We start from the raw sequence: 22,947 nt of genomic DNA, 5'->3' as shown, positions 1-22,947 counted from the left end.
GAGCTATAGTCTTGGCTACCTATCGTGATAGATTAATCTAAAATAAATCAACCTTTCGGCATAAACATGTTTACATGACCATCAGTATCCGTTGTTGGGGAATTTGTGTCACAGGCAGTAGGGGAATTGGCATTGTGAACCAGTGTCAGGAAGTCTAAAAGACTAACTTTGAGTATTTCTCTGTATCAGATAATGTTGTGTGAAACTTGCTGGCTTTGTTATTTGTGAATGTCACATCTGTGCAATTTTGCTTTAAGTTTCCAAACCTAGAGTTCCAAAGGCGAAACTCAAATTGAAACCATCAAGATTCATTTACATTTATGCATTGCATATGATTGCTTAGACTTCACATAGTTATTGTTCACAAGATTTTTGATTGTCTAATTTTATTATGAAACTACAAAACATGCACACTAAGAATTAATGGCTATGCAAAGACTGTAAAGGACCATGGCTGGGTTCCTTCATGCTACCAAAATGAAAATAATAAATAATAAAAATTTGTTCCTGAGAATCAGTGAAAGATTCTCTGCAATCTAAATAATTTGCACAAAATGTAGCTGGTTTAGTTTTCATGTTCGAACATGAAGCTAGCAGAGTTTTACTTGGTTTTCAGTTTCCTTGCAGAAGGCTCACATAGCTGTAATTTCAAACTATCTGAAGTGTTTGATCATTGAAGGCACAATCATAACACAGGCTATTCTGACATGCAAGGGAGTGAGAAAGTATATGGAGCACTCTTATTCCCATGCCATGTCTTCACCGCTATTTCAACCCAAGTTGCCTAACACGGTTTAGCTAACCATGTTAAGAACTTTCCTTTTATTTGCAGGGAAAACAAATCCTATATGTCAGCCAGTGCAGCTGAGTTGGTGCAGCAGATGATGTAATCATTGCTAAGTATAAGGCTGGTGCAGATTACATTTTCCCCATCCCCTAGTAGCAAGGTGGGAGCCAGGAACCAAATTGTGTGTGCCCCTTATACCATGCCCCTTACACAGACTTGTAGCAGTTTAAAGCCACAGTTAAGGCCTTTTGTCCCATTTGAGGCTTTTGAAACCTGAATTGTTTCCTTCCATGAGTCAAAATAGGTGTATTAAAGGACATTTTCTGCCAATTATGGTGAAACTGTTCTCTGGTGCAGCCAGTTAAAAATGACCACCCTTCCATTTCCAGACACTGTTTCAATCTGTGTCATTCTCATAGGATAAAAAAGTAAAATTAAATACAAAACCATATAACAGTGAGTATACATTATGGATTATTTAGTGCTTAATCTTTTTATTAAAAAACAGAAATGTAAGAACTCTGGTGTGTAGGGCTGTGGAAGATCTGGAAATGTTTTTGTGAAAAATTGTACAGTTCATTTCTCAGGTGATTAGATACTCACAAAAGCTTTTTACATGTTTTGAGAAATGGAGGATTTGCACCAAAATCATACAAACCCTATGAATTTGTACATTTTTGTTGCAAATCCACCTTACTTTAACTGAATTGGACCTTTTTGTGTAAAAACTTCAAAACAGTATGTGGATTTTCATGAAAATAAGGCAAAGTTCAGTTTCTTAATGAAATACAAATATTGTTAAATTCTGAAGAGGCTTTTTAGTTTGATTTCAAACATTTTCCATAAGCGCATATAGTTAACGTGAAAAGAGCAGGCATTTTAAAAGAATATTATAATTGAATATGAACAAACTGTTATAATGATTAGTTTCTTAAATTTTATAAATCAGGCCCCAATCCAGCAATTCATTTACTTAGGCATGGTCTTAAATTTCAGTATGTGAGAAGTTCCATTGACTTCAGTGGGATTACTCATGTATTTAAAATTAAGCACATGCTTAAAATTTTTGCTGGATTGAAATCATAACAGTTATATAAGAGTGAGGGGGGAGATCTATTGTCTAGACTTAAAGAATTTAAACATTTGTCGTTTGACAGACAGATGAATAACTTGAAAAGCTAGAACATTGCAATATGCCAATTTATACTATAAAACCTAGAGCTTGCTGTGGCATTGCTAGCCGCAGTTTGTTTTGCTGTTTTACTTTCAGCTTTTATATTATTTTAGAGCTGATCAAAAGAATTGGTAGCAAAGTATGAAGTAAATTGTACATCTAAATAAATCGATTTAACATCCTTAGTGCTTTAAGTGATTTTAGTAATATTAATATTTAAAATATTTCTTTCTGAAATCTTTTTATGACTACATATAGCAATAATAGCCACCATTTCATTCTACTGTTTTTCATAGTAGAACATTACACAGTGAACATTGTAAAAATATTATCTTTTAGCATTGAAATGGATGCTCAGAATTGATTTAAACTGTTTATTTGCATGTAAATGACTCAAGTTTTATTCAGTCAATAAAAATATAGTCTATTAATCCATTTGCTATATTTCTTACATAGGTTAAGACTTACAAAAATGTAAGGTTTCCTATTGAATTAGAACTTTGTGCAGATATGAAAGTTAAAGGCAGAGAAATTACATTCTTTAAATTGCATTTTAAATTTTATAAAATATTTCCCCAGCTTATCTCCAATTTTTTTTTCTGTCTATATACTATAGCTTTCTATTTTTTGGATTGTTTGTTTTATTTAGGAAGATTTTTATTATATAAACACATTTTTATGGATAGAAATAAAGATATAAATAAGCGTTAAGCAGAATATTGATAGAAACTCAGTGGCAAGAAGTTATGGGCACTGAAGCATGCACATGCATACACTATGATATTAGGGTCTTAGGAGGCTGCAGCAATTTGACAGCCAGGTATATTAGTGTTGACACAGCTATGCGATAAAAGCAATTCAGACATCTGGATCACAGTGTTGCTCTACAAAGGCATTTCTGAACAGTTCATGCATTTGTACTTACCCAAGTCCCCAGTTTTGTCCACCCCCTCTCACTGTTTCCTTCTCTGCTTCTGTCTGACTTCGCTTTGTATGTACTTGAGGAATTTCATTTTTCCTTTACAAGTCACCTCCATCTGCTTATGTGGCCCTTACGCCACACATCATATTCAGCTATTCTCAAGATGAAGGGCTGTATTCTTATCACTACCTCTGTCTCATGCTTGTCACTGCTCAGCACTCAGCGCCACACTGGCTTGTTTTGTCAATAACCGTTTATTTGTTGCTGGAATAGTAGCAACCATTACATATGACCTCCCTGTTTCATCAATTATGGATAAATTATTGGATGTGAACATCTGCAAAAGCTTGCTGTTGAACTCACCTCCTGGCTGGGATTAGATAAAGTATTAAACTGTTGTTTATTGTCAGGACAAAAGTCTACTGGGAAGCCAGGGAATTCCAAGAGTAGCAGACCCCCATCAGCAAGCACCAAAAATTGTTTAGTATTGCCACTGTTTCCCACAAGATCGTAGCCATTTATTATTTACACTTATTACTAGTTGTTATAACATACTTGATAAAAGCTCTTGGCAGGCATAGTGTTTGTAGCCATTGTCACATCTGTCAGGATGGAAAGGATACATAAATTGTTTTTTCCTCTTATATCAGTGTTAAAGGATAACAGATGAAGCTTCTTCTCTCCAGATGGTTATACCATGTTTTATTTTGAAGAAATATGTCCAACTGGCTGGTTTTGAAAACATTACATTCCAGTTCTAAATTAGAGTTACAAACACCTTTGCTATAGTAATGGCACATGCAATGAAGATTTCAAATTGTACAAAAATACTATACTAGAATGTCTGGGATTTTTTGAGGCATGTATAGGCTTCTGCACTAAGGGAACAGGTTGGAATATTTTTGTATTGAGTCAGACCTTACATGAGGTTCAGTAAGGGAGATTATATGCATTGCTTCTGAACTGATACATCCATTGCAGAAATAGAGTCAGAATTAAGAGTTACTATTAGTGCTGATTACAGCATAGAAAAGCATGACAAGGAATAGTAGTACTGATGAAGAAAGAAGCATAAGAAGGAGTATCAACAACAAAATATTAGCGGGGAAAAGTGACCACAATTAACCTTTATTTAATCACCTAATAAATGTTTTGTGTCGTTAAGGCCCCGATGCAGCAAAATGCTAAGCATATGAGGTGAAATCTTGGCTCCACTGAAGTCAGTGGGAGATTTATGTTACCCCTTGAAATAAGTTTTGGTGCTAAATTACTTGTAATTACATCCTATCAATTTGAATCCATTCTGCCAAAATATATACGTTACATTATATAAAATATACATTATGTAATATACATTGTGTGTCAGCAAGAGATTTGTGGAATATTCTTCTTTCCGAGACATTAATCCTGCAAGCACATATGCACATTAATAGCTTGAAACACATGGTTTCAAAGTGTCTACTCACATGCTTTATGTTACTCGCATGCATAAATGTTTTCAGGATTTGAGTGTTAGATTGCAAGTTCCTTGGGGGAAGGAACTGTATCTTCATACTTGTTTATACAGTGTGTAGAGGAATGGGGCCTTGATCCTTACTGGGGCCTGTGGGCTCTACCATAATAAGTACGTTATAAATAATCTTTGTTTGCCATTTGACTTCTCCCACTTTGCAATGTAATTATGCAGCAGGAGCCACATCATGAAACCCATACTCAGATTTTGCTTCGCCCTTACTCAGGTAGGTCTGTAGGCATGTAGACACTTGACCAAACAGTGTTAAAAACTGATAGATTAAACCGATATACATGCATAAGAATGGAGTGAACCAGGGTCAGAAGGACACATACCACTCCCAACACTCTGGAAATCTGAAAAAAAAATTGATGCAGCTTTGGGTTGCAGTAATTTTCCTAGAGAGACCTTCTGTTGTGTGGAACCTCTGCTTTAATGGGGTTGTAGGAGCAGTTGCAGCAGAAAGCCTCAAAGCCAATGTGACAGCATAGGTCCTCTGTTTTGGTGACACTGCCTTTGGAAGATCCTGTCACCTCCAAACGGTTTAGAGACCAGCTCCCTTTTCTTCTGTATGGGGTTCAAACCCCACCCCAAAACAGAAGAAATTAAAGGAAACTCCAGGATGGAATCCTTTGATAAATTTTCCTTCCTGTGCTCTGAGCCAATGTTTTTAAAACAGTAGTAGTATGAGCTGCCTTAAAAAAATCAACAAAATATAAATTTCTTTGACATCTTTTGTAGTGCTCTTCCCAAATTGCAGATTAAAATGCCCATGTAGCACCAGTGTCTTTATTTTAACTGCATAATATGTCTAGAAAAAGATTCTGTTTACTGGCATGTCAGAATTATGTGCTTTTTCTGGAAGTGCATAAGAGGCATTAAGTGCACATTGCATCATCTATCTATCTACCAGCACCTATTGTTGGCTCCAGTAAAATATCCTCAGATGCTGCTACCCAGTCTAGGCCTTAGCCTGTTACTGCAGCGCTTGTCAGAAATCATTAGCTAGTGATCTCTTTGACTAATGTTGCGGTTGATTGTCTAAATCATGCTCAAGAACTGTAAATGAGGCAGAAACATCTTTACAGCTCACCGACTGTGAAATGGCTAAACAGGGTTAGACTGTCAGAAATCAAAATAAATGTATTTCCAATAAAATTTGACAACAATTTAAAGTGCAGATTTGGAAGCAGAACTGTATTTTGTGTTTTTAAAGTTACAGTAGTAGAAATTAGTATCCTCCTGTCACTTTTTTTTGCAAGAACAAATTGATAAAATATTGATAGCAGCAGTAATCTTTTGTTAACATGGATAGTCATTTTTCCAACATAAATTCTCACCTTAGAATCTCACTTTTGTGTCCTTTATCACCATATGTTCATATCATAGAATCATAGGACTGGAAGGGACCTCAAGAGGTCTTCTAGTCCAGTCCCTGCAGTCAAGACAGGACTAAGTATGATCTTCTAGTCCATCCCTGACAGGTGTTTATCTAACCTGCTCTTAAAAATCTCCAGTGATGGAGATTCCATAATCTCCCTAGGCAATTTATTCCAGTGCTTTACTACCCTGACCGTTAAGAAGTTTTTCCTATTGTCTGACCAAAACTTCCCTTTCTGCAATTTAAGCCCATTGCTTCTTGTCCTATCCTCAGAGGTTAACGAGAACGATTTTTCTCCCTTCTCCTTGTAGCAATCTTTTATGTACTTGAAAACTGTTATGTCCCCTCACAGTCTTCTCTTTTCCAGACTAAACAAATCCAGTTTTTTCAATCTTTCCTCATAGGTCATGTTTTCTAGACCTTTAATCATTTTTGTCACTCTCCTCTGGACTTTCTCCAGTTTGTCCACATCTTTCCTGAAATGTGGTGCCTAGAGCTGGACACAATATTGTAGCTGAGGCCATATCAGCAGAGAATAGAGTAGAAGAATTACTTCTTGTGTCTTGCTTACAACGCTCCTTCTAATACATCCCAGAATGATGTTTGCTTTTTCTGCAATAGTGTTACACTGTTGACTCATATATAGCTTGTGATCCACTATGACCACCAGTACTTTCTGCAGTACTCCTTCCTAGGAAGTCATTTCCCATTTTGTATGTGTGTAATTGATTGTTCCTTCCTAAGTGGAGTATTTTGCATTTGTCCTTACTGAATTTCCTCCTATTTACTTCAAACCATTTCTCCAGATCATCCTCCAAAGTATTTGTAACCCCTCCCAGCTTGGTATCGTCTGCAAGCTTTATAAGTGTACCTTCTATGCCATTATCTAAATTATTGATGAAGATATTGAACAGAACTGGACCCAGGACCAGTCCCTGCAGGACCCCACTTGATATGCTCTTCCAGCTTGGCTGTGAATAACTGATAACTAGTCTCTGGGAATGGTTTACAAACCAGATATGCATCCACCTAGCTTCATCTAGGTTGTATTTCCCTAGTTTGCTTACAAGAAGATCATGTGAGACAGTATCAAAAGCCTTAGTAAAGTCAAGATATACCACATCTACCATTTCCCCCCATCCACAAGGTTTGCTACCCTGTCAAAGAAAGCTATTAGGTTGGTTTGACACGATTTGTTCTCGACAAATCCATGCTGACTGTTACTTATCACCTTATTATCTTCAATCTTAAGCAATCTTAATTGATTGCTTAATTATATGCCCCATTATCCTTCCGGGTACTGAAATTAAGCTGACTAGTTTATAATTCCCCAGGTTATCCTTATTCCCCTTTTTATAGATTGGCACTATATTTGCCCCTTTCCAGTCTTCTGGAATCTCACCCATCTTCCATGACTTTTCAAAGATAATCACTAATGGCTCAGATATCTCCTCAGTTAGTGCCTTGAGTATTCTAGGATGTATTTCATCAGGCCCAGGTGACTTGAAGATGATTGACTTGTGTAATTAATTTTTAACTCATTCTTTCCCTATTTTAGCCTCAGATCCTACCTCATTTTCCTGGTGTTCACTGTGTTAGACATCCAATCGCTACTAAACTTTTTGGTAAAAACTGAAAAAAAAAAGTCATTTAGCACTTCTGCCATTTCCACATTTTCTGTTATTATTTCCCCCCCTCATTGAGTAACGGGCCTTCCCTGTCCTTGGTCTTCCTCTTGTGTCTAATGTATTTATGGAATGTTTTCTTGTTACCCTTTATATCTCTATCTAGTTTAATCTTGTTTTGTACCTTGGTCTTTCTAATATCATATCCCTACACTGTCTATTTCCTTGTGAAAGGACCACCAAGGTATACCTATTGAGGTATTATGACAGATTCTCCAGTGTTGCAATGTATATGTTTTATATTGTTGGGACTCTACTAAAATCAGTGGGGTCACTTGTGTAAAATTAGAGTAATTGAGCAATGGATCTATTCCACAGTGCCTATCATTATGGACTGTTATTGGGATGAGGAGACCTTCCTCTAGTGTTCCTGAAACATAAACTCCTAAATGTTCAAAGGATCATACGGCGTTTTAGCCATACAGTTGTCATTGATGTTAACAGGATTCAAGTTGCTAAAATCATTCAACTTACATGTACTTACAACTTGTAAGTTTAGGAGAGCATATTTTAGTAATATAATACTTAGTGAATAAAATTGATATGGTTTATTCTCTGAAGCATAAGGGGATGTGTGTGATGTTTGAACAGTTTTACTATATTTGGTGCTTTAGTATCAAGCAAGAAACTTGTTTATAAATTACAAGCTTTCATGTTGATTCAGAATTAAAGATAGACAAAAAAGGTGATTCAAATGCACTATGATGATGTGCCTCCCTCTCTCTCAAATGTACAGCCATAACTAGCTTTTTATTTGGCAAAGGACAAAAGGATGACCACTTCAGCCCTATTTTGAGGATTTATGTGGTGTATATAGACTTGCTTTCTGAGCTTGCTTTCTGCACCAAAGTGACTTTCAGCCACAACAGACCTGTTAAGACCCAGGGAGAGAGATATTGTTCTCAGAACCAGCCTTTCTAAACAGAAATGCTGTTCACTCAAATATTCATTCTGTCCTGTGTCTTTACATAAGTCTATGTCCAGTGATTATCCTGGTAAGAGTTTGGTTCTCACTTGCAGTCTGCTGTTTTAAAAAATCCTAGCCTTGAGGCTTGACACTTGAGGCAGTGTTGTGAAGGAAATGATATGGGGAAGGAAAGATCAAGGTCAAAGATAATTCCAAGTTTATGGAAAACATAGGTATGAGTGGGAAACTTTCCCCACCTGTTGTAAGACACAGTTTACAGGCACTGTGTAGGATCAAAACTCATCATGCAATTTGACTTTCAAACAAATATATTAATAGGAAGATAACCTAAAGCCAAGTCCAAGCTTTCTCTCCAGATTTGGCTGCTCCTATGGTGCCTAGATAAGAGCTACTCATCGCACACGTGTCTCAGACCCAAAATCTCTGCCTTTTTTATTTCCTCCCACTAATGTTCTCTCATTGTTGGCAGGGGTTGTGGGTCACATTGACTTTAGCCCTGGTGTGCAGGACAGATTACTAACCCTTTCTTGTCCTGATCCAGTATGGGATTTGTCCACCATATCACTGGGGGCAAAAGAGGGATCTACGTTGAGAAAGGAAATGTATTTGTGTATGAGGCTGCTTTTCTTGCTCAAAGAAAGCACTCAATGTTTTGAGTCATATAGTTGCAGGAGGTTGAGATAAAGCCATCAATATACTTGGTCAGCACAGGCTAAGAAGAGATATATGACAAAATCAGTGCTTCAATTATAATTTTTCTTCCATTAATTTTATTTCATATTTTCTTTTTCGATGGTTCAAAACAAAGTGAAAATAGCTATATCCTCTTATTTTGAGAACTGTACAATAATTTGATCAGTTCAACTGCACATAGAATATGAACTCATTCTACAAGATTCCAAAAGTACAAAAGTATCAACCTTTATTTGAAAAGATGTTATAATGGACCTAGCAACATCAAGTTCATGCATTTCAATAGTCAGCCTTCCTCAGAACCTCTTGTACAAAGCAAAATTTTTAAAACCCACTTTAAACCCTTCCAATAACTCTAAACCTCATAAACCCTACCTTCTGCTCTTTTGATGTGTCAGCAGGAAATTCATCAATCAGACTATGCAGGTACCAAATAAACCTCTGTAATGTACATTAGCAGTATAGATTATCCTGTCTAGTCCAGTTTGTTATATCATTTATATATATATATATATATATATATATATATAAACACAAAATGTGAGAAAACAGAATATGCTTGCATTTTCATTACAAAGGAAATTACCAAAAGTCATGCTGAGTAGTATGCAATGCATAGTATTTTATCATAAAATGCATTTTTATTTCATGCTCTCAAGTAAAAATAAAGTAAAATCCATTTCTTTGCTGTACTTATTTGTAGTAGTTGACTAAATTCTGTGGGTATTTCAGCGTTGCAGCAGATATACACAAATGTACAGTTACTGTATGGCCTTCCAACCCTATTGACTTATCTCCTCCATGACTGCTGTGATTTCATAGCCACTGAACATCCTCTTCTAGACATCCATGTCCTCAGCACAGATTGGCCGAGAAGAAGGAGTGTAGCTGTTAGGGGGCTTATTCCTTCACCCACTTACTTCCCTGGTTCTTCTCACATGAACAGAGAGCAACAACACCCGTCCAAAGGTGCAAACAATTCGATGTTTATTGGGGTGAACTTCCAGCAAGCATGATTCCAGTTTCCTTCCTTAGTGTCCCCCTTCCCAGCTCTGAAACCACAGAGTCTTACCCGTGGCCCGGTTCCCATTCCTGCCCTTAGCTAAACATGATTCCAATTTCCCCACCCCCATTCTCTGTTCCCATTTCCCCCCCTCACACACACACATACACACTTCCTGATTGTCTGCAGACTATATAGTAAAACTTGATAGGTTTCAGAGTAACAGCCTCTGCTTAGCTATATCTTAACCAATCATTTTACTGAAATTTAACTAACCAATCCTAACATATTGTAACTTGATTATTTAACCAATTATATCCCACCACCTTAATTAGTTTACACCCGGCAAAATTAATTATACAGCAGACAGAAACAATCACAGAACCAGACAGAGATTATACAGACAAACAATAGGGAAATGGGGACTACAGTGATAGAACAACAAAGAAATGAGGATTTCACATCCCAACTATTGATAAGTGAGTTCTTGCCAGACAGGATGCTATCAAACTAAGTTTCCTTTTACATCTTCTAGGCACTTCCCTTTCTCTGGAGGCGATAGGCATTATCAGGACAGGATTGTGTTCCTAACAGCCCAATAGCACCTTATTTCAGTGTGACTAGTTTGGAATGTGAGGATCTGACCATTCGCTTCCCAGCTTGTGGCTGCCTCTGCTGCTTAGCCAAAGATCTTAGCCTAAGCACAGGGCCTCAGACTGTCATAGTAAGAGAAGGACCTTACACTGGCAGACAGTGATTTTGATTCTTTCTTGTATACCTCTATTACTAGCTAAGTGATAAGAATACACCTAAATTCTTAGAGTATAGGCCTTTACAGACAGGCCTGAATATCTATATCCTAACAGTAGCTAGCAGCGGAATTACTTCCTTGACCTGATTCCTACAAATAAGCTACTGCCAAGTGACAGATCAATTTGTATAAGGAAGGTTAGTGTGAATTTCTCTAGGTCTGAGCAGACGTGTACACATTTAAAGACAATGAGAACATTGTTCCCTCCTCCAAATGCCTACCCCAGCTCCTTTGCTAACGTTTGACCCTTCCTCGCGATTGCCCACTATCAGCAGCCAACTAGCTTTGCCAACCCCAGCTCAACCCTTTCCCCCTCATCCTCTGCTTGACTCTTCAGTGTCTTCTCCAAGCTATGGCATCCCAGTACTCACCACATTCAGCCTCAGGTCCCCTCACTGGTGCGATCCCACCAGGCTCTACCCAGCTACATTCTCCTTGCACCACCAGACCACTTTATCAACATCCCTCCCATCCTACTTGTGCTATTAACTTACTATCACCTAACTAAACTACCAGTCCCCTTGTAGAGGTATACAAGGGCTGGATTAAGGCAGTCTGTGCTATAGGCACACCATGATCTGGACTGTCCTGTGGCATGGGTCAGCCACATGGGGACTCCTTCACTTTCTAGGTGAGGCAACAGAGATTCCCAAGTATTTACTCCAGCAGCCAGAGTGTATCTGGGTGGATGGGTTAGGACTACTGTAATGATATTTTCTTGCCAGAAATACTCTGTTGGGTGGTGTTGGCAGGACCCCTCCCACCAAAAAAGTAGGTCTTGGAGTTAACACCCTGTTGTCAGATACATGAGGCTCTTCTCAGAGCTGGCTGTTTCAGGCTAACTGAAGACTCTGGCATTGGTAACACTTGAGTTATGGTTTCAAGCTTGTCTTTACAACCATGAAGGCCACGTGCTTTTTTCTAAAATGAAAGTTACAATTTTGATGTAATCGTATGACTCCAGGACCTGGGGTTCTGGCACAGGTCTATAGTGCCTATATCTTAATCTGTCTCTTTAGGTATACAGTACCTTCTGATGTTTTCCCTCCCCAGCAGCTGTTAGTGAAACCTTGACCATAGATGAGGCTCTCAGGCTCCATTCACATATTCCGCTTGAGTGAACACTGAGCACCCAGAGCATACAGGGACAATTCCACATCTCCTTTCCTTTGAGGACTCGCCTCATTATGTGGTAGATCTGCAGTGGCTGAAGTTGGGGAAACAGTCTAAGGTGGACACATACAGTATATCTTGTCTGCGCCCCTCTTCATGTTCATGATTTATTTGGTTTATTTTTCTGCAGATGTTTTATGTGCAATTTGGGATTGTGTACACAAATATCTATCTCCTAAGCATCCTGTTCTGAGAAAGAGTTACAAGAGAGTAGTCTAGGCATACTTCTCAACTTGCCAAGTCCTAAATATGGGACACAGTGGGCCAGATCCTCAGCTGGTACCAATCAGCTTCAGTGGAGCTATGTCACCAGCTGAGACTCTGGCTCAGTGTGGGACCTTGACCCAAAATGTGGGACACAAAAAATCTTATTCAGACAGGAAAATTAAAATTCTACAGGATTTTTTCCTTTAGTGTAAATAGCTCTTTTTGTAACCTTGGTTGCACAAGTCTTTATTTCAGATAGATTTAAATAGTTTTCAACAATATATGTGACAGCATACCAGATTTGTGTAACTTTGGGACCAAAATAAGTAACGTCCCTCAAATGGGGGACATTTGAGAATTATGAGTGCCTTTGCACCTCCTTGTACAAGCAATGGCTTCAGCAATCCAGGTGGGAAAACCATTCTCTGGGGAGTGCAAGTGAGGTTACCACCTCTGCCTTCTCTAAGGATTTCTTCCTACCGGGAGCAGCTTTACTTTCTTTTGAGAGTTACCCTGGAACCTAGCTGCAGGGAGTACTAAGTCAGTTAATTGTCCCAGCATTCTGTCCAAGCCTCTTCCCTGGCCAATTCTACCTACTTTTCTGGCTGTTGAACCCCCTTGGTTAGAATGAAAGTGGCAGCCTCCTCACACCTAAGCAATCTTCCCTGACAGATTTTGGCCACATGAGGCCCTGCTTAAACAAGGAGTGATATCAGCCCAGTATGGAATGCCTTTGGAAACGTCCCCATATGGACATGGCAGAATGTCTGATGTGTACACAAATATTGCAAGGGGAATTGTATGCCCTCTGAGTTAATTGTAAAATTGCGAACTATTTCTTTAAATCTTGGACATTGGTGCTGTAAGGAGATTTTAATACTATCCCTGACTGTGCCTTAAGCTGGAATCTTAGAAAGACTTATTGAGGCCTTGAAGTCCAGGCCTGGATTAACCAATGTACATGCAATGCATTTGCACAGGGCCCCCATCTCAGGGGGCTCCAGGACCACAGGGGGAAACCTCTCTCCCCCACCTCCAAAACCACAATCTATGGAAGGAGGCAGGATGGGGTGGAGCATAATTTGAGGAGGTCCCTGCTTGCACATTGTGTTGAGAGCCAACAGGCTGGAGCAGGGAGCCAGGACAGCCCCACGGGACAGGAGCTTTTGAGGGATGAATGTGGGGTGCGCTCAGACTGAACAGCTCACCAGGGCCTCCCATTCCACAAGGGGCAGGGAAGGTGGGAGGGTCCCCAATTGCCGTAGTGCACAGGACCCCAAAATTCTTTAATTCTGCACCATTGAAGACTTTAATTTGAGCAAGTACTCAGTCAAGAGAGAGTTCCAAGCTGGTGCTATGAGTCTTATGACCAATGTCATCTGTTCTCTTTTTGACATCTCATTTACTTCAATTCACAATGCCCTTCAAAACACAGGAAGTAATACTGCTGAATATGAAGACTGAAACTCTGTTGATGAGGTAATGAAGAGGAAATAGTGCAGAATACACATTGGCAAATGTTGCTTTCCAGTGCAGACATAGTTTAGATGACTCAAAAATAGAATGAGAATCCACTGAGGGTTGGATCAAATACCCTACCCAAGCCTATACCAGACATGCACAGTAGACAACAAGAAATCTCTGAGTGGAAGAAGCAGCAATAGGAGTGCTGAAATCCATGCTCACTGATGTTTGGCACACAGATGTTCTTCTTTGAACCCTCTACTTTACCAGATGAAGAGAGATGAGCTCTTAATACAAAGTGCCCTTTCTTTTCCCACAACATGAACTGTCCTAGACAGGCATCATGGGGTAGGTAAGGTGCTGTCATATGTCCCTTTACACCTCCCATCCCCCTTCAGTCTGGTAAATGACATTCACTAATCCTTTCTTGGAAATGTGCAAAAAGGATTTCTATAGATAGTCTTTGGAGATTTCCTGTGTCCTCATGTGTGTAATAAGTTGGGTCAAGGAACAAAGGGGGAGGGAGGAAAGAATGGGATTTCATTTTATATGCCTTCCTTCCTCATCCCCATTGGAAAAAAATGGATGAAAAAGGGAAATTATGCAATACAGATGATGTCAGTGTTAAATTAAATTAAGATCATATGTTTCTTGGTGGCAGCTGTAATCCTTTGATTATAGAAGAGGTCACGTTAATGGAGTACATTCCAAACAAGTATTAACAAATTGCTTGTGTGCTGGAATAATTAGTAGTGCATGTAATGAAATGATCTACAATGATCTTTTTTGATTAACCCTAGCTTAAATATACAAACTACAATTTATTCAATTTCCTTTATGCCTCAGAACTGTACCAAAAGCAGAGTTCTCAAAATTAGTGTTTTAAAGAAAGAAAATGTGCATTTCAGTGTATCATCTCAAAATATATCACATATGAATGCAGAATGCTCTTAAAATATTGACTCACAGATTTCTTTAAAAATATGCACAGCTCCTAAAATCTATTAAATTATAGATAAGCAAATTCTTTTGTAAATCATGTTTGTTTGGTTTTCTGCAGTGCTAAGAGTGATTTAAGGAAATTGGACATCCTTATGTTTATTACTTGTAATTATTACATATACAAAAATGAAATAGTGATTAAAAAGTAGCACTCTGTAGATAATAAAAACGGCATGTTAGCTCCTTGTATGGACAAATTGATTCTAAATCAAAAGCAGTAGTGTTTGATGTTATGTTTTTATTGTTTGTTTTTTCCTGCCTCACAGAATCTGAACACCTACAAAGAAATCTCCACAGAACTGTGTGATCTTGTTGGCCTAGGTAGAGCATATCAAGCTATAGCCAAGGTCCTGGTAAGGTAGGTTAGCACATCCTTGTCTTGCTGTCCGTGCAAATTCATTCAACTGTGAAAGACTTAAATTGTTAGAGGTCTGTCGCTTCCCATTACTGACTGCTTAAATTTTAAGCAGTGCCCTTCTTCCAGTAAGTGACCCTTTCATCGTAAGTTATTTTAAACCAGAACAGTTTTTTAAAAGTGCATGATCAAAGCTTTTCCTGTCTTTTTTGTTTGTTTGTTTTGTTTTGTTTTTATATTTTCAAAAAGTTAGGTAAAGGCCTTGCTGAAAGATAGAAATCCAGTCATACTTTACAGGTTAGAAAGCAGAAAGCCTAGAAAAGTATAGTATGCTCCAGTAAGTGTGCCTCAGTGTGACCTTTCAAGAACTCTTCTTAATAGAAGTTTCCATTTATTGTTCTACCTCACTTTTTCCATCGAGACATTTGTGTTTTGAGCACGTCTGGGTAAAACAATTTGTTGCAAATATAATTCTTCTCTGTTGTTTCAGTCTAGCATTTTGAGCCTTAAAAGCCTTTGCCAGGTGGATTAGTTTGAAATTAGAACTTTTACAAAAATCACGGATACAAAATGATGTAATGCAATTAACATATGATCAATAAAATCAAGGAAATTCAAAGTTAAAGTTTATGGATTGTCCTTGACTCATTCTGTTGTGCATAGGTATTGCAGGATATATGACGTACACATACTATTCCAAGACTCCAGCAATATCTGCACAAATCAGCCTTTATGGGAAAGAGAGCACTTGTACAGGGCAGGGACGGAGAGAGAGGGCTGAGAGAGGGCTGACCAGACAGACACAACTTACATTTCCTTTCTCATCCTGGGTGCCATCAAAAGGTCCCAGCTTTGTATACAATGAGCACTTTCATAAAATCTCCCATTATTTCTCTATCACCAGTGCAGTACCACCATTGCCAGCAACAATGGGAGAGCTGGATCTGACTGACAACTGGTTCTTTTACCACTGTGCCATCTAAATCTGCTTTGAGCAGGAGAAAACTTGCTGCCTGACTTACATCAGCCAGACTTACCTCTAGCAGTCCCTTTACCTCCAAAGACTCTCTTTAGAGCTGGTTTCAGAGTAACAGCCGTGTTAGTCTGTATTCGCAAAAAGAAAAGGAGTACTTGTGGCACCTTAGAGACTAACCAATTTATTTGAGCATAAGCTTTTGTGAGCTACAGCTCACTTAGCTCACGAAAGCTTATGCTCAAATAAATTGGTTAGTCTCTAAAGTGCCACAAGTACTCCTTTTCTCTTTAGAGCTGGGCTTTGAGGCAGAGGGGAGGAGAGAGTATCATCCTGTGGCTCTGTGGAGTCAATACACTTGGAGAACAGAGTTACTATTAAGTAACTCCTTTATCTTTTTAGTGATGCCTGGTTTAAAAAGAAATTAAAGCAACTAAGAAATTTAAGCCCTTAGGTCTCATTTTCAAAAGTGACTTAAGCACTTAGCCTAAGGTCAGGTCTACACTATAAACTTACATGGGTATAACTGCGTTGCTCAAGGGTGTGAAAAATCCATACCCCTGAGCAACACAGTTATACCAACCTAACCCTCGGTGTAGACAGCGCTATGTCAACAGGAGGACTTCTCCCATCGAAATAGCTACCACTTCTTGCAGAGGTGGATTATTTACGCTGATGGGAGAAGCTCTCCCACTGGTGTAGTAGCATCTTCACTGAAGCATAACAGGTCACAGCTGCACCAGTGTGGCTACACTGCTGCAGCATTTTAAGTGTAGACCTGCCCTTAGTCTCATTGAAAGTCAGTGAGACTTAGACTTTTCAGTCTTTTAGGTGCTTTTGAAAATTTTACCCACTGTCTCCACAAGAGCTCCATTGTAGGAGACCAGCTAGCACTGACTTCCAAAGGTTAACTGAGAAGTCCTGCTAACTGAACAGTGACTGAGGCATTGCCCTCGTGAAACTAGCATCAGTTCTTGATGCTGTGTTGAGAGACTAGTGACTCATGAAAGTGTGAACTGAATTTCAAGATTTTAGATAATGGCACATTGTGGATTCTTGCCATTGATGCTGCTACCTCCCTAGCTGAGTGTGTCCCAAGATGTTTGATACACAAACATCAGGTAGGTTATAACATGACTGGATGCATGGTTTTATCCCCTTAAACAGCTTTAGAGCTGAGATGTCTTCACTGGTAGATTTTTCTCCAAAGTCCACAAGTACTCTGACTTTCTAAACAACTTTGTTCTGTCTAAGTAGTAACTAAAAGCTCTTTTATAATTCGTGGTATGTACCCTCTCTTTTCCAGCATGGCTATGGGGATTCTGGGGAAAATACAGACATTGATATAGACTGAGGTGAAACTCTGATACTGTTTTTGAAGAATTTTTGGGCAAAGCCTGAATATCCCATTATCTTCATGAAATGTAGTATAAGGTGGACAGGTCATCAGGCCCTGCAATTCCAAGCCCCTCTGGCTGATTTAATGGCCATGAAGAATGAGAACTTCAGCAAGAGATGGTACAGACCACAGGATCCCATAAACTTAAAGGGCCCTTCTATGAGTTTGGGTAGTGCCACAAGTATCAAGGATCAGCAGAATCCCAAATGGGAAGGTACAAGTCTGGAACATCCCTTTAATAAGTATTCTAAGAGGGGATGGTTACATTCCATGATATAGGCAGATATAACAGCTAAGTAGATGTTAGTGGAAGCTAACGACACTCTTAATACCATCAGAAACTAGAGAAATTCTAAAATAACTGAAACTGGCCATGAAAGTGGGTCCAGGTCTTTTTCTTAAGTCAACATTTTAAATTGGTTCCATTTGGCCATATAACACCTCCTAGTGGATGGCTTCTGGACTCTAACAGAACAGCCTTGATCTCTTTGGACAAGTGTAAGTCTACTTGACCTTAGAAATCTAGCAGCCATACTGTCAGTAGAAGTGACTTAAGATTTGAGAGAATTACCCTATTCTGCTCAGACGAGGTATCATGACTCGGTAAGAGTAAATGAGAGCCAAAAGTTCCAAGAACCAGTTTTGCCCAGCCCAGATGATCATGACTAAGATCACTCTGGATCTGTTTTGTTGAATCTTCCTCAATTTCGCGAGGATGAGGGGAAATGAAAGACAGGTGTAAAGGAGTGCTTTCCCCAATGTGAAAAAGGGCATGTGATACACATTGTATGTCCCCGTTCACTCTCACACAGAACTTTGGGTGCTTATTGTTCTGACCTGTGTCTGGATGATCCCACTGGGAAAATACTGGATGAACCAGTGAAGGTTTGAATGACTTCCCATCATGATTCACAACCTTCAGAAAAGCAGATTTCTACCGACTCAGAAAAATAGTAGGCAAGGTCCCAGGGAAAGACCAATTAAGAAGAAAAGGAGTCAAAGTCAACATCAAGCTATTCTGATGAGAGAAAAGATAAGAAGAGCCACAGGAGGCCAATGTGGCTGCACAAGGAGCTTCTAACTATCTAAAAACCAAAAGGGCTACATACAGGAAATGGAAGGAAGGGCATGTCAGCAAGGAAGTATACATGGGAATAGCATGAGTGTGTAGGGACAAAATCAGGAAAGCCCAAGGCAAAGAATGAGTTACAGCTGACAAGAAATGTTAGGGACAACAAGAAGGAGTTCTTCAAATATGTCAGAAAAAAAGAACGATCAAGGACGGTGTGGGTCCACTGCTCAGTGGAGAAGGTGAGCTGATAATGAAAGATGATAGGAAGGCAGAGCTGCTCAATGCCTGCTTTGCTTCAGTCTTCTCACAAAAAAATAAGAGGTGACCGGACAACTAATGAAGTTAAGGGAAGGAATGCAGTAAATATGGGATAAGTAAAGAACACGTCAGAGATCTTCTGACCAATTTGAATGAATTCAAATCAACAGGGCTGGATGCTATTCACCCGAGCGTACTGAAGGAATTAGCAGAAGAAATCTGAGTGACTGGCAATAGTATTTACGAAGTCATGGATGACAGGAAAGATCCCAGAAGACTGGAAAAGCCTTGAGAACCAGCCTGTGGTCCTGTAAATTTTGCAGTTTTATATGGAGTCTTGAAGATCCTAACCATGCTACTGAAGCCTGATTGGAGGTTTCTAAGCCTATCATTATTTGAGGAGCAGTCTGGTATAAGGGCATCACCTTCAAGATAACCTCTGACAGTGTCCTCTGTAGTAACAAGTGACTTGTTGTGGACACTCGGTTTGTGCATCAGATTCAGTCATCCTTGCACGACTTGCTTGAGCAACATCACAAAAGGTTCAGGCCTCCATAATGCCTAACACTTGCAGAGAAAATTTCATTGGCTCATTTAGCCTGAATCGAGAAAACAAGAGTACTACAGGTATGTAATGCCTTTTACTGAAGCAATCTTAACTGCCCTATGGAGTCATGAATGCCAGTGCTGTAAAAAAGCTGAATATCTCACAAGTATAGGAGGGTAATATCTTAGGAAGCAGAATGTGTATAGTTATACAAAGCATGTAGAAATTTTGAAAAATATGCATTTTTGAAAGAACCATAAAATTATAGATGATTGAGGTGGATAAGACCTATTTATAACATTATTAGGTGCATCCTACTGTCCAGTGCAGAGTTGTTTCTGACAGAATATATTTTAGTGATCTGTCTGGACTAGTTTTAAATGTCTCAAGCTATAGGCTTCCATAACTTCCCTTGGAAGACTATTCTACCATCTAGTAGCAGAGCTCTTTGGTAGTTGGCATAAATAAAGCTCTAACTGTGAGAATTACCTTTTTGTTATTAATCAAATTAATTTCCTTTTGCCTGAGAGAAATTATATGTCCTAGTAATGTTTATATTTTCTATAAATGGAACATAAGGTCTTTGATATGAAATATCCAAAAATGACCAAAAATACATCAAAACATTGCTATTAATTCATGAGATTAAGAAAACCTTTTTACATTTTCTCCTGTCACTGATTCCATTTGCCTTATTACTTTCAGTCACTAGCCCACAAACTTGGTGGCACATTCAACAAACCCCTTAGTGGCTGTTTCATCTCTGTTCTATTTGATTTCTCCACTCTGAGTAAATGATTAAGTTTTCATGCATTGGTTCAACCAAAATCTATGTTCACTCAACCACATCCTTTATTGATTACTTCTACTGCAAACAGTAGGCCAAGTGTGATATACATAATTGGACAGTTGTCAGGGGATGTGGGTGTTAACAGTCCTGTTTTCCCAGTTGGAAACTGGAATCACCTTGATACACAAATATTCTGCACTGTTTCATTCTCATCCTTTGGACCGAGGAGTTCTTTTCCTCAGAATATATGTTTTTAACTCTCTAAGGTCTGGTTGAATGGATTTAATGATTATACCATATAATATGCTGTTCAAGTTGCACCTGTGCACTGCATATAGAAAACTAGAAAAACTGGAATTAATATTTGTCTAACACTTTAACCTTGTCCTTTAACTTATATAAATCATGTGCCACGCTTCTGTGTGGAAATGTTTGATTTTCTCCCCTTTGGAAGAAAAGTAGGTTTCCAAATATGTTTCTAATTCTAAAATTCAGAAACCTTTTGACATTGGACAAATGTTTACAGTTCAGTACATTTCATATTCTAGTGCTGTTTAAATATGTTCATTTAATAATTTTGATAAATAGAATTCTATTCATTTAAAAATACGTTCTTTACTGTAACATAACACTTGAACATTTTAAGCACCCTGTTAAATTCTGGATGTTTTGGCAGCCGATTGCAATAGTGCAGCTGAGTCCACTTATCTAGAAGTGGTCACAGCAATATTAAAGATTTTCATCAAAGCTTCACTGTTTTTTCCTGTTCAGTGGCAGGAACTTCACTGTTCTGATTACTCTGTTTGCATAAGCCAATTAAGGAACCATAGCAGACATAGCACCATCAAATTCTGGAAACACATATCCCTAATATGGTTTATATTAAAAGGATTAGCTTAAATAAGCCTCAGTCAGTCATTTGTTGCAGGAATATAATTTAAAGGTGTTTTAAAATAGTATGAAAATATATCACTATTTTTCATCACTTACAGGAACTTAAATTTGTGAGATTCTAAATTAGGACTGGATTTTTTTGGCTGGCTTGGTGAGTTGACATATAGCATGCTGCACTACTACATTAGAGACTCAGGTTCATGGCTTATATTGAGGTCAGCTGCAGTGACACTCCGCCTTAAAGAGAAAAAGAGTGCAGTGCTTCACTCGCAAGCAAACTCGAGCATCTGGCCTAGAGGGCAGAGATACTATATTGTTAACATAGCCAGCTTTATTAAAAATGATATGTGCAAATATTATTATCAAAGTCATTAGCCAATTTTCATCCTAGATTGGGAGTAACCTCAAGTAGCCTGAGTCTCAGTGGGAATTGGAGGTGACACCTGCAATCCACAGTTTATAGGGTAGCCTGTATGACTGTAGCAACCCTTGGTCTGTGCAGCCAAACAGCAACATTACATCCTGAAGGAGGCTACCAGTTCTATGGTCTACAATGTTAGTGTCATTATATTGCAGCTGCTGTACAAGAAGGGAAAGGAGTCTAAAGCAAAAAGTGGCATCCATGAGTGATGGGGGCAGAAAAAGTGGCATCCATGAGTGATGGGGGCAGAAAAATATAAAAGCAAGTTTCTCACTGACAAACTAATATGCTTAGTCCCCTCCCTCGGCATGTTCTCTCAATTTGGTCACTAGGCAAGGTCTGACCTATCTACAAAAATGTGTGACCAGATGCTGATTAAATAAAACATCATTTTAGAGTACTGGAAACTCAGACAAGCATTGTAAATAATAGCCTACCTATTTTTTTCATTCTTGGTACTAAAAATAATGCAACAATATACTGGCAATTTAGGAAAAGTATTTTTTTTTCTTTTTGTGTACAGAGGACCTAATTCTGCCCCTTGTCAGCTACAATTGGTTAATAACATAGTAAAAACATCCAGATTGACTAACAACTTAGATTGGTTAATAATTAAATCACACAGTGTTTTAATATCATGTGCTGTAAAGAGCTGCAGGAGACACAGTAAAGAGCCACTTACAGCTCGCAAGTCTCAGTCTGAGTATCACAGCCCTACAGACTTCCATAGAGGTAGCAGATGTGCATATGAGGACAGAATTGGGTTCCAAATTTCACCCAAAAGCAAGTTAGTAAATACAGTTTCTAGACTACTTCAAAATAAGGCTGCTGAGGGAAGCACTGACAGATTCTCAACTATAGTCTATTGCAGTGTATGAAGAAACAACCTCAATAAAAATGTAATTGCAACCTTTGTCATTTGTTTTAGTCAGGGAAAAGTGACTGAGGCTATTGAGTACTTGGAAAAGTTTGTGACGGTTGCCGAGAGTGCTCAGCTAAGCCGAAGTTTAGTGGATGCATGCATATCCCTTGGAGATATTTACAATGAAAGAGTAAGTATTAGTTATAATGATGATGCCCTAGAGTTGATTACTTGTGGCACCTTAGAGACTAACCAATTTATTTGAGCATAAGCTTTAATTGGTTAGTCTCTAAGGTGCCACAAGTACTCCTTTTCTTTTTGCGAATACAAACTAACATGGCTGTTACTCTGAAACCTAGAGTTGATTGTAATTCAGGGTCAAAATCTGTGTTCTTGTATGAGAGACTGTCCCATCAGAAATCTGATGAATGTATTGATTCATATAGGAATGTCTCCTATATTGCCAAATGACTAGGTATGGTTGTGAACTGGAACTCTAAATCTGAACACTTTTGGGTAACGTTAAAATGTGTTCCTAAACCCAGATCCAAATTTCACAATAAGGATGCAATTCTATAATGAGTCAAACCAAAACCCCAAATCCAAACCACCCCTATATTTCAACTCTGACAA

At 38.6% G+C, this 22,947-nt stretch overlaps 1 protein-coding gene across 3 annotated transcripts in view; it reads left to right on the top strand.

The window, feature by feature from the left end:
- The window catches only part of TTC29 (tetratricopeptide repeat domain 29), a gene marked incomplete at its 5' end in the record, with an annotated part of 206,005 nt that overhangs the window by 103,989 nt on the left and 79,069 nt on the right, over positions 1-22,947 (top strand). For all 3 annotated transcript variants that reach the window (XM_084627078.1, XM_084627076.1, XM_084627077.1), the window contains 2 exons: positions 15,010-15,101; positions 22,381-22,504. In XM_084627078.1, coding sequence (XP_084483204.1) covers positions 15,010-15,101; positions 22,381-22,504 — 216 coding nt within the window. The remainder of the gene's footprint in view (positions 1-15,009; positions 15,102-22,380; positions 22,505-22,947) is intronic.

This window comes from Lepidochelys olivacea (assembly GCF_965140295.1).
Source record: "Lepidochelys olivacea isolate rLepOli2 genome assembly, chromosome: 4".
Classification (NCBI taxonomy): domain Eukaryota; kingdom Metazoa; phylum Chordata; order Testudines; family Cheloniidae; genus Lepidochelys; species Lepidochelys olivacea.
This window is presented reverse-complemented; position numbering and strand designations above follow the sequence as displayed.